Raw genomic sequence first — 17,102 nt, 5'->3', positions numbered from 1 at the left:
AGCTATTTAACAATGTTGAGAAATTCGGTCCGGGATACAGCGAGCGATCCGACGAGGTCATTGAGCGGTAACAAGTGCACATTCCAGACAGCGGGTAGACCCCAAGATCCACTGCAGCAGTGTTGAGCAGCCGCTAGCAGATAAGACCCCTAGCATCACAGCAGTTTGAGCCGCTAAATGAGGTGATTTCGATTGTCGTTAAGCGTGCTTCCATTTCACCCTATAGTCCGCCATATCTTTTCGGCTCTCTTGCACATCTACTACACATCCCCAGACACACCCACATGATCCGCTCCGAACAAAGGAATTCTCGTGACAATGTCTTTTCCCTGCCTTGCTCTTTCGCTGGCAAACTGCCAAGATGGCGGGGGAGCCTCTTATCTTAGGTGTCGTGTACCGCGCTTTCGTCAGGCGCGGAGGTGTTATCAGAGGAACTCTGAGCGGAAAGCAGATGTCAATTGTTTCATCAGCTACGGTTCAAGCCGCTTAACCCCGACACGGAGAAGAGTTCTGGCGTCTCAATCTAGGCTCCGAAGGGAAAATTTCGACACGCCTGCGTTTTTCCTCCCGGGACCGATTTCCCGACTATCCATGGCGAAGAACTCATTTGCAAAACGCGAGTCCGATTTATAGACGCGGATGAACATCGGCCCGATTCCCCTCAACATAGTTCTGGGGGAGCGCGCGGTCATCTGGAATCGCTCAAGCGCTCGGCGGAAGAGTGTCGGAAAACAGCGGGAATATTCCGTTCAGTGGGCGTCTGCTTCGAATCATTATCGTGACGAGCTTTTTTGGAATCTCCATTCTTTAGCCTGGATACCGTCCGTGATCGGCTCGCTCCTTCTCCCATTCAGCTCTCAGAGGCGTTTCCCGCGCCTCCTCTCTGAACGAAAATAATTGATTCGATTCAATCATTGACGTGTCTGATAAGCAGAACTGCGTGCGTATTCCTCCCAAAAGCTAGGGGTCATGAAATCAGGTGGTGGCCGCCTGGCGCGCGTTCCGGAAGCCTCGACTGATGCTCTTGAGAAACTATCGATCGGGGCCTGCAGTCTCACTTTCTCGCAGGTTGGCTGCTCTTTGACGCAATTCGTATCTTATCACGCTCGCCATTCGACGGAATTCGGTGATACTTTACGAGTCGAGACGTTTGCTCAGACACGTTCTCATAAGTTCGACCCTTTTCCACCTCCGACTTCCCCCCGGCTGAGAGCGAGGCGCACCGTGTCGGGAGAATTCAGATGCGGAACTCGAAGACAAAATACCGCGCCATAGCGAAGGCCTGTACCACGCGCTGATGCTACGAAATGAGGTACGTCTTCTGTTCCGTCGAGGTGATGACTCAAGAGCCGGCGACGGGGGATCACGAATGGGTAAATACGCTCGTTATAGGTTTGCCATTCACGTTGATGATCTCGATGGCTCTCCGAAACATCTCCGCGCCTCCGCAGACGCTTCACATCGCAGCGCTGTTGCGGTCCTGTAGTTTGGCATCATCGGTGCTTTCGTTCCTGGGATGAGCTCCTCCCGAATTACACGTCGGCGTGGGACGACATCATCCAATAGGGGATCGACTCCCGAATTCTGCTCTGGGCATGGACCTACGGCTCAGCGTCCCAACGAAAAACTACCAAAGAGACACCTGCCGAATAGAACATGGATCATCCGACCCTGTACATCTCAGAGATGGCACGGGAGCAGATGACCTTATCAAACGTTCCGGTGGAGTTCATTGTGGAACTTTTGGGTCTCTCTCGTCGAAAAAAGTGATTGTCTCGATAAATAGCCGGATTATCGAAACTCCTATTCGGCAGCCCTCATAGAGACCGCTCGATCGATGCATTGATATGGGGCGGAAGAGCTGTCGGGCGTGATCCCTGTATCAGGTCGCAAACGGTGCCCCTTATTTCCTTCGGAAAAAGCTCTTTTTCTATCGGCTCTATTCTCCAATCGGATCGGTTGGAGAACGCGTCGGAACGATCTGCCACCATGGATGTATGATTGATGACATGTTCCTGGCCGGTGGCTGTATAGCCGATCGGCTGCTCCGAATCCCCTTACAGATTGATTGATCGATAGTCCCCTTCTATTGGCGGCGCACATTCGTAACCTGTAGTCATCGTCGCGGTTTGTTGTAGACGATGCCGTCAGAGTCAGCCGCGGTGAGCTAAGAAGGATCGCGTAATCGTCGAAATCGCTCACAAACCGCTGCTGGATTCGTGTCGGTGTGATCAGAATCAGAATCAGGGGCCTAATATCAACATCGGATGGGCATTACAAGCAGACGCCCCGGTCAGATCCCCAATCTGATTCTTCCCTCGAGCGTGAATTTTCCCTTGTCACTGAATCATGAGCTTCATCGGAGAATTATTATCTCGAGGGAATAAACTCGCATAAATCAAGGAATGCAACTCGCATCGCTTCCCCGAGCCCGGATCGCTGCGATAAAAAAAACAAAGTCAGATCAGGCTGCTTTTAAATTCATTCTCCTCCTTCAAGGCCCGGCTCATCTCGCCTCAATCCTTTCGGACATTGTCCAGGCCCCAGATATGAAGTGCGATAAGGCCGTTTCAAAAAGAGGAAGAACTATCCAGTCACGAAAGGCTTGGGGAATTTCACAGCAGACGCTCCGCACTGACCGTTCGTTCTTTGTGAGAGATCACTAGCAACGAAAAATATCGCGGGTGAATTACACCGTCAGCCCATCATCGATACCCTGTACGGCAAGCATCGGGGTGAAGAGGGCGATGGGACGGGTTTCAGCAAATTCGAACCGACAGGGAAGTGGCTGAGGTCATCAGCGAGCTGCTTGCCTCAGGCGAAAATCTACAACATTCTCGATAAATGATCTCTCTCCAACATCCGGTGCGCGGATCATCAACGTTGCTCCGACATGGAGTAGGTTTTTGAGCGGCGACTCGACCGCACGTCTTCGCAGCTTGGCGCGGCTGGATCAAGAGAGAGCGATAATCTGAGCGAGAGCCGGGTTGCTCGAGGAGAATTCGCCCCGAAGGGTCGGTCACGGCAATTCAGTCAACTGTTCCACAAATCTGTCGACGAAATCGATTCGCCAATGTGAGAGATCCTCTCCGACCCTCCCTTTCAGAGGTCGGTGTTTGCGTGGGGGTCGCCGTCGAAGAATTCTCGGCGGCTGGAGGCGTGGTTTCCGATGCTGATTCCGGAGCGTCTATCTAATGGCGCGCATAAATCTTAGTCCCTTGCTGGTTTCTCACCAACGGCTCGTTCGGCCCATCGAGTCGTTAGCTCCGGTTTAGTTGACCTGGGCAGACAGGGGAGCGAGCTTGTACAGCGAAGGGCTGCGGCTGCGGCAGCGGCGCGGCGCTGTCGAGAGAGTCTACACTCGGCAAAGTTGCTATTTTCGCACAACAGGCCCTACACGGGGCTAGGATAGACTAAGTGGGATAAATTCCTCTCTCTCGCACGCTCGCTCCCTAAGATTCTCACTCGGTTACGCTGAATAGCTTGCAAGCCGACTGAATGGGAAGCGATGCTCACTTGCTCTCCGATAAGGACAGCGTGTCTGAATCATGAACATTGTCCGGATGCTCTTCCGCTTCATCTGGATAATCCACAGCAGGCTCAGCTCAACTAAATTGGAGGCCAATGAGCTCATTGGGAATATGTGGATGCGCCGCATTCGAAGTCGTGACGAGCTAACGAGTTCTCTGCTGTGGACCAGGGGACACGCTTTGGGGTGTGCTCCCGGAGCCGAGGCTGCAGGGGGACGCGACGGGGTTTCTCGAGCGATTTATTTTCATTGGGGCCCGCGCTAGAACGTTTGTTCGGGAAACTGGAACTTAACTCCCTCAGTTTGTCTCTCGCCCGATGTGAAAGCCCTTCTTTGCACCGTCGCCATTCCGTGACAGCTCTGTGAAGAGTTCTCGGTGAGTTTCCGCCACTTTGGGCTAAGATTCTGCTTCTTCTCCGAACAACTCTTGACGTTGATGACTCCACGGATTGGCACAAATCTCGACTCGAAACGAATCTTTCTCGCTTAGAGTCTCGGACGGTCGCAGAGACCGACAGACCGACGGACAAACGGATGGGGGAACGAATGAAGAGGCAGATAGATAAATAGACGGAGACATCGGGAGAAAACCTTTCGCGGGAGTCTCCTGGGTCGGCGAATCCGCAAGTGCTGTCAATCGGAGGGTCAAGTTTGTAATCGTTAGAAGCGGGGATTTGCTATTGAAAGTGCCTAATCGGAACCCGGTCTGTCGTTCTCCTCCGAATGCTCATCGGATTTCAGATATCCGATCGGACCCGAGATTATCGGCCGTAGTTCAATCTTTGGAAATCGGCTTCACAGACCGCGATAAGATCCGCCCAAAGCCTCTCACAAGCATGGGTCTGCCAATTTTCGCTTCGGGACGTGAACTCCTCTGAATTCATGATCTCTCCCCGCGATGCTTAATTTAGATTTTCGAGAGCTGAGGGACAAGTCGTGCGTCAAAGTCTACTGTCGGAATGTCTGAGAGGGTCTAAGAATAATAACACGACGCTCGGCCCATCTGTTCGAATCCTCGGGAGTCCACTTGTAGGGTTTCGTGTCCAGTACAATATTCACCCATTTCGAATGGGGGAACCCACCGAGGAAGGAGAGGAGGACGTCAAGTTGAATCAGGGTGAGACGGGCAGAGAAAAGACCAAAGAGGGGGAAAGGGTTCCCTCGAAGGTACCGATGGCCGATCGGACTGGGTGGACGCGCAGCGCGGGCTGTTTGAAATTCTCTTAAGCTTCTATCTATTTCAAGTGGACTAATTAGTTAAGCCTATTCCCACTCAGCCGCTCGTTCAAAGTAAATAATGGATCGCCCGAGGCACTCGGAGTGAGAGCAGGGGTTGGAGCATGGGGGAGGGGAGAGAGTCACCCGAAATTGCAGATATCTATCTCTGCCGCTGATTCTGCCAATGAGATTTCTCCTAATTGGCTCCTGACGATGTACGGGAGGAAGGATAACCGGTCACGGAGAGAGACTCGAGTGCACCAAGTGCTGCTGCGGTCGAACCGAAGACTGGAAGTTGCTGTTTAAGGCTTTAGAATTCGAAAAAATCGGAAGAATCGCGGGAGCGCCCGCTGAGAGGACATTGGCTAAAAACTGCAGAGGAGAAAAACAAATCAAAAGAGAGAAAGAATACTCCGACACTTGACAGGTCGAAAGTTCCTGCGGAGGACGCATAACGAAGGAGGCACTCTCGGAGACTTGTCCTGGGGTCCATTGGGGAGCAGTGGCGTCCATCGGGCCGAGATCGCGCGGAAAAGAAACTAAATCCAATCGGCGGAAGTCGAGCGAAGTTAGCATCAAGCGCTTTATTAGCTCGAGGGCCAGTTTTTATTTTTTCCTCAGCGTGTGTTGAGAGCCGGCTGGCAAGTGTCAGAGTTTATCCGATTTCGTTCTCCGTCTGCGTCGCTCCGAGTTGAGGCTTGACGCGGAGTGAGTTCCGTTCTTCGCAACGTGGCAGCGAATACAAACGGAAACTCCCGGTGAGTCAAGAGCTCGGAACACTCAAACTTCATGAGATCAGTTTTGGGCGCCGCGCCGCTCGTCGCTTCCTCCCACTCCATTCGCAGGTCAGAGGGCCGATCGAGTCCCTGTGACGATGTGGAGACAACTTGCAGAAGTCTTCAAAGCTTCTCCGAAGTCTTGGGAACTGCTCGAATTCCTGAGCAGACTAAGGAGCAATTCCCCGAGCGCCTCCGTGGACGACTATAATAATCATTGAACACCTAATCCGAGAACGAATGACTTCGAGAATAGGAGATCCAGAGCCCAGAATCGTCTTAGAACAAACCCAGCTAGCTCGTCTGAGCGTTTCCCTTGCAAGGCTTATCAGTGGAATTATTTTCCCATCGCACGCCCTCAAGATGCAGAACGAACGTCTGCTCAGAAGGAGGGCATACCTCACCTGGATACGGCTCGATCATTCGGGGCAATCAAGATCAAGAAGTGCGGGATCCGAGGGCATCGCGGATCTATCGGGATCTCGGGATGGAGGTAACATAAGCACATGGCTGCAGCCATATTGACCCAGACGTCTATGAAATTAGGATATCCGCCATTAACCCTCTCGGTTGAAACTGGAGAAGCACTCTCAGGGAGAAGAGGCAGGTGGAGAGCGAGAGACCGAGGAACTTCCGCACGATGCGGCGTCTGAGGCTTGGGAGGGAGGAGCTAGCACACCATCACCAGCGATGCTGGCTCCCCGTCGGAAGACGGAAGACCAGGCTGATCTGTTCTGAATGGTCATTTATAAGCTCGTCGGAGGAAGGGTTCTGCGTGGCTGGCTGGCATGTGGGCCCTCGTTCACCTCAGTATTCCGAGCTTCGATCTTCCTTCCCCACGAGCTATCTACCCTTGACAAACACATCATAATCATATATATATATATACACAGTAGACCGAGGGAGCTGAAGCAAACGGGGCGATTAGTGATGTTCTGCTGGGCTTTTTTTTGACCTGATAGGGGCGTGCTCGTCGTCCCGGGCAATGCCGGCTGACGCGCGGCTTATTACTCGGGGTGAGCCTTTTCATGATTATTGCGATGACTGGGCGAGAAAACTCAGCGACCGGTCGAGCTCCATCGAGAACAATGAACAGCGACAGAGGAAAAGCGTTGCCCCGATACGGTCGCATTTGGTTTCTCTTAGCAACATTTACCCCTCGACAAACAATATTGGCTCTCGCTCGTTCGAATTCGCGGGTGGTGGTCTGATCGGTCGGTCGGTCGATCGAGCGTGCTTGCTGAGGGCATGTGATCTGCAACACTCTGACTGGCTCCGCTGGTCAATTAGTGGAGGTTGGTCAGACCGTCCCTTGATAGGTACGGCAGAATGCATCGGCAGAGATTCTCAAAACTTGAGAATCGACGTGCTCGTGGGAGAGGGAGATCTGTGTGCTCAAAAAACTCTTCGTTCTTTCAGACTGCGATCGACGAGAGGATACGATTGTGCCAACCAGAAAGGCTAAAACAAGGAGAATTCAATCATCACCGTCGCTCCCTACGGGAGCCACGATCATCGTCAGAGCTCCTACAGGTGACGCGTTGTCTCTAGACGGCAACAATGTGGACAACAATAACGTTTCCGAAAGTCTCAATATACCCCCGTCGCTGTTCTTGGAATCGCGACCGACTTGCGCCGGCTGTCAGAACTCCATAAAAGATCGTTATTTGCTCTGCGCTCTCGACAAAATGTGGCATGAGGACTGCTTGAAGTGTGGAAGTTGTGACTGTCGTTTGGGAGAAGTAGGATCAACACTGTACTTCAAGAACAATCTCATCCTCTGTCGACGGGATTATCTCAGGTTGGTATGCGGGAATGCCTCGATTTACGTGTCGTCTAGAAAATCACCTCTCAGGGGGTTATCCAGAGTCGGATCGATAGCTCTGCAAGACGGTGGTCGATTTCAATCGCGTACTCCAATTTGCTCTCCATTTTTTCTCTTCTTGAATTTTCCCATTAGAGACCCAAGACTGCTGATGCGATTGTTCGCTCGAAGGCAAATGGCTGGCCACGTGCTTGTTGTAAAGTCCTTGCAGGTCCTCTCCATCCGTCTTTCACTCCGTTCCTTCAGGGAGAGGAAGTTAAACATTATTTTATGGTTGCTGGCGTGCTGTCTCAGGGCATATGAGCACTTAAGCTATCCACTCGCCCTCGGTCCTCAAGTATTACGAAGGGCTACGGCGAGACGCTGGCGAGCGAACGAACGCTGAAGATCACGAGCAGAACGAATAGCGGGAAAAAGGGGTTCAACACTTGTCTCAAAGTTTCGATGACCGCCCGACGACGGTGTCCCCATATCGGCTGGCGAGGCTCTTTCAGGACGGCGTTCCGCCAAAGCAGCTGCGGTAGTTGACATGAGCTTCCGTATTACTCTCTTGCTTAGCTCACCCCAGATCCAAATGTGCGTGACACAACGACGAAATGACGGTGTAGTGATTCGGACAGCTCCATCTGGGCCATGGGATGAACGACAAACGAAGCTGCCGCCCGACCGATGAACCTGCAACAATGAGCGGTATATGAAGCCAAATACAACATCCATCGCGGGTCGGTCTCGAACGATGAGCTCGTCGCTGCTGCACTCGAAACTGATTTGACATTGAAATGATCATCAATCGAGTCGTGTGGAGCTAAATAGATAAACGCATTACGAAATTGCCTGACCTCGTCGTCACGGGCGGCCAGATTCCCCGAATTCTTCGTTACCCAACTCTGGCTCATTTGACAAGTGGACGAAGCTCCAACGACTATTCAGCGAGGGTTTCGCAGCCGACAAGAAGTTTTCTGTGCGGTGAGATCCTCCCTCCGAGGTCGCCGATAGCGGTCTCGGCGATTCCGCGACCGCGGACGAACTCCCGAGAGCCGCGCGGTATCGCGGAGCGTTGTAAAACAATTTCGTTTTGATGCAATTGAGGGCTCAATTTCCTCAGCGCAGTTGCTTGTCGGGTAGATATTCAGTCGCCTCGCCCTCCCATCCGGCGAGGAAGGAGTCGCGTGTCGTGTCTTTGATTTGCCTTCGAGTGTTCGGCCGGAGTCGGCTACACTAATTCTATGACCGACAACATCGCCGGAGCTCGAGCAGTTGGTTTTCTATTCGCTCCTAAGATTTGTATTGCTCCTGCAACGGCTCGGTGTATCGCTCACACTCACTGGCTGTGTCGGACAGATCCGTGTGGGTGAGTTCGGCGCGTGAGCCTATGGGCCCCATTGCGCCTCCTTGTAATGAAGCTCGCTGTAAAACCATTAAACGCTCCTATATATGCCGTTCATTCAAAGTTTAGGTGGTGCTACTAGCATTGCTTCTTCCACGAAGTTCCCTCGATTCGATCCGGCCGGGTCGGCGCAATCCTTTACCGCAGCGAGTTATTCGATGAGCCGGTATACTGTGTATGTATATCCACGACGACGATCGCCATTTGATCCGCAGCGGAGTCGCACCGAGTCCCATTATTTTTATTCCCCCACCGGAACCATCTCGGAACGTTTTCGGAATGAGCTCCGGGAGCCGGATGCGGGAATTCGCGGTCACGAGGTTTTGCGTGGCGGGGACCGCACCAGCCTCAAGTCTCAAACCTCGAGCTCGCTGAGCTCTCTTCCTAAGTCCTCGGCCGGTCAGTCACGCATTCAAGTGATCCATGAGTCAGTTTGAGCGCTGACCAAATCCAATGGGCGGCGGATTAGGCAGAATTTTTTCACCACGGTCAGCGATTATCCTCACAATGTATTCCACGCTCCGTTCGCTGGTTTTACGAGTCGAAAAGTCGAGCAGGGAATCCGCTGTGCACTTTTGGCCTTTTGAAATTTGCAAATGTTCGTTCGAGGGCTGGTGACGACGCGGAGGTTGAGGGCCACGGGACCGGGAGTGCAAGGCGATGAATGTTGAAGGAGAACGAAAGGGCAGAAAGGATATTTTTGCTGACATCGCTCACTTCCCTCTTGGGCTTGAGCCGTTTAATAGGCATTGGGCGGCAGCCATTTACAAGTTTTTGTAGAATCACCTCCCGCATACGGCTTTCATCGCGCTCGAAGGGAGGTGTTTTTTTTCTCGGGGAGTTTTCCCTTGTTGTTCCCGATGGCGGCCGCTCGAAGAATTCGTCACGCCAAGAGCACGTGCAGAGAAGCCAAGGCGAAAGAAATTCTTCGTTTCTTTTTTGCGTTCCGTAAGCTCGGTCAATAACCGATCTCATGTTTCATGCGAAATCGCCGTTCAGAGCTTGACTTTCTCCTTACAGGATCTACGGTACGGCTGGATTGTGCTCTGCCTGCCACAAAACGATACCTTCGTTCGAGATGGTGATGAGAGCCCGGAGCAACGTCTATCACCTAGAATGCTTCGCTTGTCAACAGTGCAATCATAGGTTCGTGAGGAGTCCCCCCCAAGCCCGATATGCTGAAATTCGCGTCTCGGGAAGACGCTCGAACTTCGCCATATTCGAGTCCAGCTTCATCACGAGCCCCTTCCTTGCAGGTTCTGTGTCGGGGACCGTTTCTATCTGCACAACAACCGGATTCTTTGCGAGGACGACTACAGTCCTCTGTATTATTCGGCTGGAGCTTGAACGCCCGGATTTCGACATGGTAACGGCTTCCCTGATTTGTGATCGAATCAACGCAATCTTTTCGCTGAGTATCCCGAATGAGTTCTGTACATATAGAGAATCGCAGTTTGTGCTACCTTAGGCTCAACAAGAGGATAGAGAATCAATAAAGTTTTTCGTGCTGATCGAAGATGTCCGAGTCTTCCGTCCTTCTCTGGGCCCAGTCCTTAGCGTGAGGGACTTGGGTTCTCAATTCTATTCAATGGTTTCTCGATTCATTCCTCATTAGAAGAACCCTGTATTAGAATCTGTATGTCTCATCAGACTTCATGAGACTCATGACTCATTCTCATTGAACGAAACCTCTGACGATCAGGAAATAGAATAGATAGGTTTCCTAATACTTCGTTTATTGTATGAGTTCCTCGCCCATCCTTTCTCCTGAATGGCTCATCGAAAATTGTTCACAATATAGTGAGCGATGAAGTACATAATATCTCGCTAGCCTTTTGGCGATCTGTCTGGGTCCTCATCTCCCGGCTCAGTATACATACAAGAGGCAGAATTCATGATCCATGAGGTCAGACTGTAAATGCAAAAATGGCGCGATCGCGAACTGTTTACAGGAACAAGTCATGCTCTAAGAGCGTCATTGTATTTACAGAATTCATTCAGAATGCTCTCAACTGGACAAACTCGCGATGTTTCTGTACGCCGAATATTCAAAGTTCACACCCCGAGAACCCCATTAGTTCCGCTTGTCCTTCCAAGCACATGAAACATCAGGAACTTGAACCTTCTCAAAACAAAAGTTTCAACAACACAAACTGCAATAAATTATCATCTGAACATATCCGGAGGGTTCCAAACGGCGCTTCCTTGTTGGACAATGACGAAGATTGTCTAATCACTTCCCGCTGTTGCTGCCGGGATTCTGAGAACTCTGCGGTGTTCCGGCCACTGTCGATCCATTTGAAGTTACATCGAATAGGATATCGCCCTCGGGTTGACTCGGTGCGCCAGGCGTGCCTGTAACATATGCATTACATCTAATTCGCGGGAAGAACCTCGGCATCCTGTTCCTCTCAGCCCATGATTCCGCTTCGCTTCTCTGGCTCTCGCTAGAGTTTCAGCCGAGAGGTGAATCTGACGGCACGCTGATGGGCTTCATGACTTCTAGATGTACTACGGAAGACTTATTGACTTATTGAGCATCAGATCGATCGAGGAGAATGTATGAGATGTCAGTCGGCGGGGGAGTACCGGCGACCTGACGATAGCAGAGTCGGTCACAGCTGGACAGTCTTCCCCCCCCCCCTGAACAATTAGACAACCAAATCGACTGCTCAGGTCTTCTCGACGCTTCCCCGACTGAATATGCAGAGACTCTGACCTGTTTGACCTTGGGGAGGTCCTTGCGAGTTGGTTTGCTGTTGGCTGCTCCTCTGTTTGTGATGAGGAGTTGTGAGGGGAGATCTGTCAAGGCATTGTTGCTGAGGAGGAGTCAGAGGCATCATTGACGATCCTTGGTGGGTGTGATGAGTTGGGGTATGAGAGCCGTTCATCGAGTATGGCGAACCTGGTTGCTGCTGCTGCTGCTGCTGTTGATGATGATGGTGGTGTGGCGGGGGCGGCTGCTGCTGCTGCTGCATAGGTTGAGCGGCGCCATGGATCGGATACTGGCCGCCCATCTGGGAGAACACCATACGTTCTTCGTAATCATACTCGCAGAGAATTCGGTTCTCGTGAAGGTAGAAGCGGTCTCCGACACAGAAACTGAAACGAAACATCGATCTTTCTTAGCGGCGCTGTCTCCTCGAGCGTCGTTGTTGTCTTCGCACCCCCCGTCCATCGGCTCGGCGGAGAACGAGTCGTTGTTGTTATCGTTGTCGTAGCAGTAACTTGATTTGCCCACTGTCCCACCCACTCGCATTCTCGTCTTTCCTCTCCGCCGCTGCCAACTCGAAACGATACCAACAACGACCGACATCGTAGAAACGAAAGCAACATATGGCCGAGATTATTGTCACTGACTGCTGGCTACCGAGCCGCTGGCAATTCGACCGACAGCGATAATCAATGAAGCTATTATTCTTCGTCGCGACACTTTTCCTCTTCGTAGTCGTTTCTCGATCGCTCCCTTCCTCTCGTTCGTGAACAATTTCAACAAACTCCGCAAACAAGAGCAATCCACGAGCTCGCGCGCAACACAGTCATATCGCCTGGCTGGTTGGTCCTCTCCTCCCTAGCGAAAGTCTCAAGTTTCTTTCTTCTGCTCCCGCTGTTCCGCTCGCGCACCCGACCCGTCCCAGTCGACCAGTCGCGAGGCATGCGAGTCCCACCAACGACACTTTGAAGAGGTTGACGACTATCCTAATTGAGTTAAACGCCTCGCTAACGAGTTGGAAACTTTCGTTCATCATTGTTCGAAATGTTCGTTGCTCTATTTGTTGCCTCTCTCCGGCGATGTAGCTCGCTGCTAGCTCCGGAGGAATCATCAAAGATGTTGATGAGTAGAACAATGCTAGAAAAGGGGAGATCGAGCCGTGATGGAGGTCCATCGCTTACCGGTGGTTGCATTGTTGGCACGCGAAGCATTCGAGATGATATACATTGCCTCTCGCGCGCATCACCATCTCGAACGCCGGAATCTGTTTGTGACAGGCTGAACATAGACCAGTAACACCGAATAACCTGTAAACGAAGAGAACCGAAATGAATCAAGTTCCGAAACGAGCATTCAGTTCTAGCGCTGGTCCCTCCGCTCAAGAGTTGTCCAAGTAAGCGATCTCGGGAGTCGCCAATGGAATCCAGCAGGGAGAACTGCTCTATGCCGAAGTCGGAGAATTCGAAATCGGGCTCGGGTCTGGAGAAAGCGACGCGCGAATAAAAAATTTCAATGCTACGACCGAGTCGCACATCCATATTCGACTGTTCGCAGCCGGTGCGGGGAAATCCTTGTCCGGATCATAAAGTCGTGGTCGCCTCCAGCTGCTGAGGTGTTTTCTCATCGCATGCTGGAAATTCGAAGATCTGCCAATAGTCGCGGATTCCGCGGAACTCCTAGCGCCACGCAAGCGGATTCGAAGCGAATTAGATCGACGACTAACTTCGGAGCGAGTCCCCAATGAGCACGAGTTGAATTCTGCGAAAGAGTGGCTGCGATGTCTGAAGCCAACGAGCGAACGCGAGGGGAATATCTACCTCCCCGTATCTGTAACACCTCCGAGAACATTTTCGAACACCCGCGACGAAATCGAGCCATTCGATCTAAGGCATTGGAAGAGGGAGAAGAAGGAGCGAGGGGTCTTCCGAGGTTTCGCGGAGTGAACTTTCGTCCTTCCCTCGTCGGACGAGGGTCAAGACAAGACTTCTCTTGGAGATGCTCTCAGGAATCATTCAGATCAAATACACTCATTTGAACCCGGGTTCAGACCAAGGACATCTCTGCCCAAGATGCTGGAGCCGTCTCGAAATATTCGAGAAGCTACCTCGACAATTCTCCTAATTCTGAATTGGAAACAAGTTGCGTTGGTTTACGAATCGCGACTCGTACTCACAGAGAACTTGGGTTCGCCGCGCATACGAACGGCTTCGATATCGAAGAGTTCCCTGCCTGGAATAATCTCCAGCCTAGAATAATCACCCAGTGGGACGAGAATATTGTCATGGAAAATAGAAGAATGCATGAGGGTTTGGATGGTTCGACGCAGTCATTTTTAATGCAGTTTTCACTGGACGGAGCTCCAGGAGTATTTCGCTCGAGATTATTCTGAATAGTCTCACGTCGTCCTAGTCGCCCCGATCGAAGCATGGGGAAACAACTTTCGAACGCCCCACCGGTCCCCGGAAGACGAAGGAAACGAAATCGATTTGCCGACACGCGTTCCGCGAGCGAGACTTTTTGGCGAATGTTCTTGGCTCGCGGAGGAGTTACGTGACTTTTACTCGGTCATGAGGGAATCGACTACAGGAAACTGTTATGACCCCATGCGTAGGAGCACTTCATGTTTATGGCATAGCGACTGGACTTCCGTAGGTGGTCGGTCGGGGTGTATCCGTGTCCAGAGTCTTCGGGGATTTTCTCAGTCGTTTCAGCAAGCCAAACGTACGATGATGGCAGCTTGCGTCTCAACCTACTAGGGCTCATGAGCGATATTCGGGCGATCGCAAACCTCCGCACGGAAAGCCCACTTTCGGTAGGATATCGTCTTATTCCTGTGCGGTGTACGATGGAGCTCCCGGGGACTTTCATCGATGTCTCTCGAGTTTCACGGAATCGACTCCACGATGGATCATTTGAATGAAATCGAGATCCTCGCGCGGATTCGTACAAAATTACCTGAGGTAATCCCGCTTGCACAGGATCAAATTCGCTTTATGGAAAAGCGTTGATCCCACTTCTCCTAGACGACAGTCGCAACACGCGCATTTCAAACAATCTTCGTGCCATAGCTGGTCCAGGGCTCGTAACAGATACCTGAACTCGAAAAGAAGAAGAAATTAGCTGGGAATAAAGTCTCATACAGCAGTGTCGATCGCCCAACTTCCTGGTGTCAACTTCACGCGATCGAAGCACCTGCCTTCAGGGGAACCACGATCTCCGAGGATAAATACATGTATCTCACCTTTCCCTTATAGGTTTCTGACAGCCCGCACATTCGGGCTGCGCTCCGTTTTGTACGCTCGATGCTGCTTGTGCAACCCCATCGGTATTCGAGTTCATCAAGACAGAGTTGTTTGGATTGAGGGACATTGAACAAGAGCTTTGCGTCCGTCGGCTCGATTTCATTTTGCGACCCATCGCAGCAGCGCAGCCTGGAATGCATCGTGGGAACTGGTGAGCATGCTGATATTTGAGTGAGTGAACTTTATAAGCACCTACACTGAGCTCCGAGACCGGACCTCCCATGTCTGAACCGGGAAGGTCCCTCTCGGTTCACTTTTTCCCCCAAAGCAGCATTCGGAATTGTGCGCGCAACCCTCAATGGACGTCAGGAGCCTCCCGACGCACCGATGACAATCATCGTCGTGCTCTGGCCGCAATCGACTCGTCTCCGAGCTGCGGGATTCGTGACTTGCTCGTTCAGAGACATTATAGATCGCAGCGAGAGGAATCGTCCGGAAATCCATATCAACGAGCTGTCTTCTGGGTACTGCCGCGAGAGGAACGAGAGACAACAACGACGAGAAAGCCCGAGAGCTCCGCCTCGGCCGAAGGAGACGTGGTCAAAGATACGATATCAGGAGGCATGAATCGGTGTATAATATTTAGATTAAGGAGTATCTCTGGTCGGTTGGTTTTCTCTGCGGCTTTCTCTCCCCACGAATATCTCTTCTTCCCCTCTTGTTCTCCTCTGTGTCCAACGACTGTTGAAGAGACTCGCTCGAGCAGCTGCGCTTAATAGCAGATAAGAATGAAAGATTGCCCGGCGGTCTTCATCGCTGAAAATCGCTCTCCAGCTTCTCATATTTTGTCCGCTCAGCCGACAGAGATCCCGAGGCGGAACGCAACTCAATTCCCCCCTCCTACGGTAGAAATAAAGTAGTTTTCCAATAAAAAAGTGTTCCGAGCTTATTCCATGAAAGAGGTTTCCTTCGATCGGGTCCTGAGTTAACCGGAAAACATCAGGGACGATTATATATCAGCCGGAGACTGGCAAAGTCTGCAACAACAACGATTAATTGTATCAAGTTTGTTTCCCCAGCCGAATGCCATCATGGCTGAAGAAAGCGGAGCCCGGGGCCTTCCGACCACCAGGCAAACCTGAGAACTTTCGGCCCGCCCCACAAAAAGCTCTTTCCTCGGTCGCCGATGTGTTCTTCCTTATGAGGGAAACGTTGCCGGCGACAAGTGGAGTTCGAGTTTCGTTGTATTAGCTAACAAACATAATTTGACGTTGGACGCTAACTTGTCCTGACACAGATGCAATCAGAAGGAGGTTGTACCTCGATTGACTCCTCAATCCAGCCGAAGAAGACAACGTACCGCACCAGGTCCTAGCAGGACTCAATTTTTTTCTATCAAACGTCTCCCGACGCAGTGATTAATGCTCGTTCGATATTGCTGACACCTACGGGATGTTCGCTCGCAGGAGATACTCGATCTGCAGATGGTGTATCTAGCGGCGCGCTCGATCACCTCGCTGTCACCCTGAAGTCTCATTCCCTCTCCAATAATGACCTACTCCACTAACGGAATGAACTTTTTGGGCCGAGTCGGCAAGTCTACGTCAGGGAAAACTCTCGCGATTTTTTCCGGAGACGGGTTGATCCAGGAACGAATTTGACCGACGCGAAGGGACAAAGGTGCTGCTCCGCGGAAATATGCGATTCGGCGACGAGAGCTCCTTTGAACAAATAGGAGAAACGGAATCCCGAGCAAGAGTCGAAAGTTCAACGGTGTAACGAAGTTCTTCGTGACGACGAATACGTCGACCGGCGAGCACTCGGGGAAGCCTCGACAAGGAGCGGGACTCCTCGTGTAGAGTTCAAAGTTAGCGTGGGAGATTTGATTACGCAAAAATCAATTGATTCCCCAAGCTACGGCTGAGAATTAGTGTCTATTGAGCTCCTCTGTCGGTTGGTCCGACTGAGCGACCGAGCGGGCGTCCGTCTATCTGTCGTCAAGAGCTTCATAGGAAAATCAGGAACGAGCGGGACAGAGAGAGGGATAAATAGATAGGGAGTCGAGGCGGGAGAAATAAAGCAGGCCAGCGAGCCACGTTCGACCCGTCGCTACCGCCACCACCGCTATCGGTGAGGTGGTGACGACTCGAATGCAGATGAGCTCAACAACGGAGAAGATATTCTAATGAGATGAGGCCATCCGTAGTCACTGGGCAAGCGACCGATCCACAAGCCTGAGAAGGAAGGAGTCAGCCATTACGGGAGCTTCTCGGGAGACTTAGAGAAAAAAGACTCAAGGTGAGTTTGTTCTTTGTCTTCGTTGTCGGGACCGCCGTCTCTCGTGGAACATGCGGATTGACATCAGGGGAGCTAACCCGGGCCCCTCGCGGGGCGTCGAGGATCGACTGGTGG

General features: G+C 51.7%; 2 protein-coding genes across 2 annotated transcripts; one reads left to right on the top strand and one right to left on the bottom strand.

Annotated features, from left to right (window-relative positions):
- Window positions 1-4,597: 4,597 nt before the first annotated feature.
- On the top strand, window positions 4,598-10,152 carry LOC100905698 (LIM domain only protein 3). Its single transcript, XM_003748226.1, has 4 exons — window positions 4,598-4,646; window positions 6,943-7,324; window positions 9,756-9,881; window positions 9,992-10,152. Exons 1-4 carry the CDS (start codon window positions 4,598-4,600, stop codon window positions 10,080-10,082), a joined length of 648 nt encoding a protein of 215 aa, XP_003748274.1. The 3' UTR covers window positions 10,083-10,152.
- Window positions 10,153-10,968: 816 nt separating this feature from the next.
- Window positions 10,969-15,157, bottom strand: LOC100905553 (insulin gene enhancer protein isl-1). The gene is made up of 6 exons (XM_018641325.1): window positions 15,076-15,157; window positions 14,690-14,879; window positions 14,404-14,541; window positions 12,630-12,755; window positions 11,455-11,837; window positions 10,969-11,090 (listed from the first exon to the last, which is right to left on the bottom strand). Exons 1-6 carry the CDS (start codon window positions 15,155-15,157, stop codon window positions 10,969-10,971), a joined length of 1,041 nt encoding a protein of 346 aa, XP_018496841.1.
- Window positions 15,158-17,102: the final 1,945 nt, after the last annotated feature.

The sequence above is a fragment of the Galendromus occidentalis genome, unplaced genomic scaffold (assembly GCF_000255335.2).
Source record: "Galendromus occidentalis unplaced genomic scaffold, Mocc_1.1 scf7180000077529, whole genome shotgun sequence".
In the NCBI taxonomy this organism is placed as follows: domain Eukaryota; kingdom Metazoa; phylum Arthropoda; class Arachnida; order Mesostigmata; family Phytoseiidae; genus Galendromus; species Galendromus occidentalis.
Note: the sequence above shows the minus strand (reverse complement) of the source record. Positions and strands in the feature narration are given on the sequence as shown.

Bases quoted from the DNA above. Each gene is read 5' to 3' on its own strand.
- LOC100905553 (XM_018641325.1), bottom strand. From the start codon at position 15,157: ATGTCTCTGAACGAGCAAGTCACGAATCCCGCAGCTCGGAGACGAGTC. The intron at 14,880-15,075 runs GTGCGTCGGGAG...GATGCATTCCAG, and splicing joins CACGACGATGATTGTCATCG to GCTGCGCTGCTGCGATGGGT. The intron at 11,838-12,629 runs GTAAGCGATGGA...GTTTCGTTTCAG, and splicing joins TGCCAACAATGCAACCACCG to TTTCTGTGTCGGAGACCGCT.
- LOC100905698 (XM_003748226.1), top strand. From the start codon at position 4,598: ATGGGGGAACCCACCGAGGAAGGAGAGGAGGACGTCAAGTTGAATCAG. The intron at 7,325-9,755 runs GTTGGTATGCGG...TTCTCCTTACAG, and splicing joins TGTCGACGGGATTATCTCAG to GATCTACGGTACGGCTGGAT. The intron at 9,882-9,991 runs GTTCGTGAGGAG...CCTTCCTTGCAG, and splicing joins TGTCAACAGTGCAATCATAG to GTTCTGTGTCGGGGACCGTT.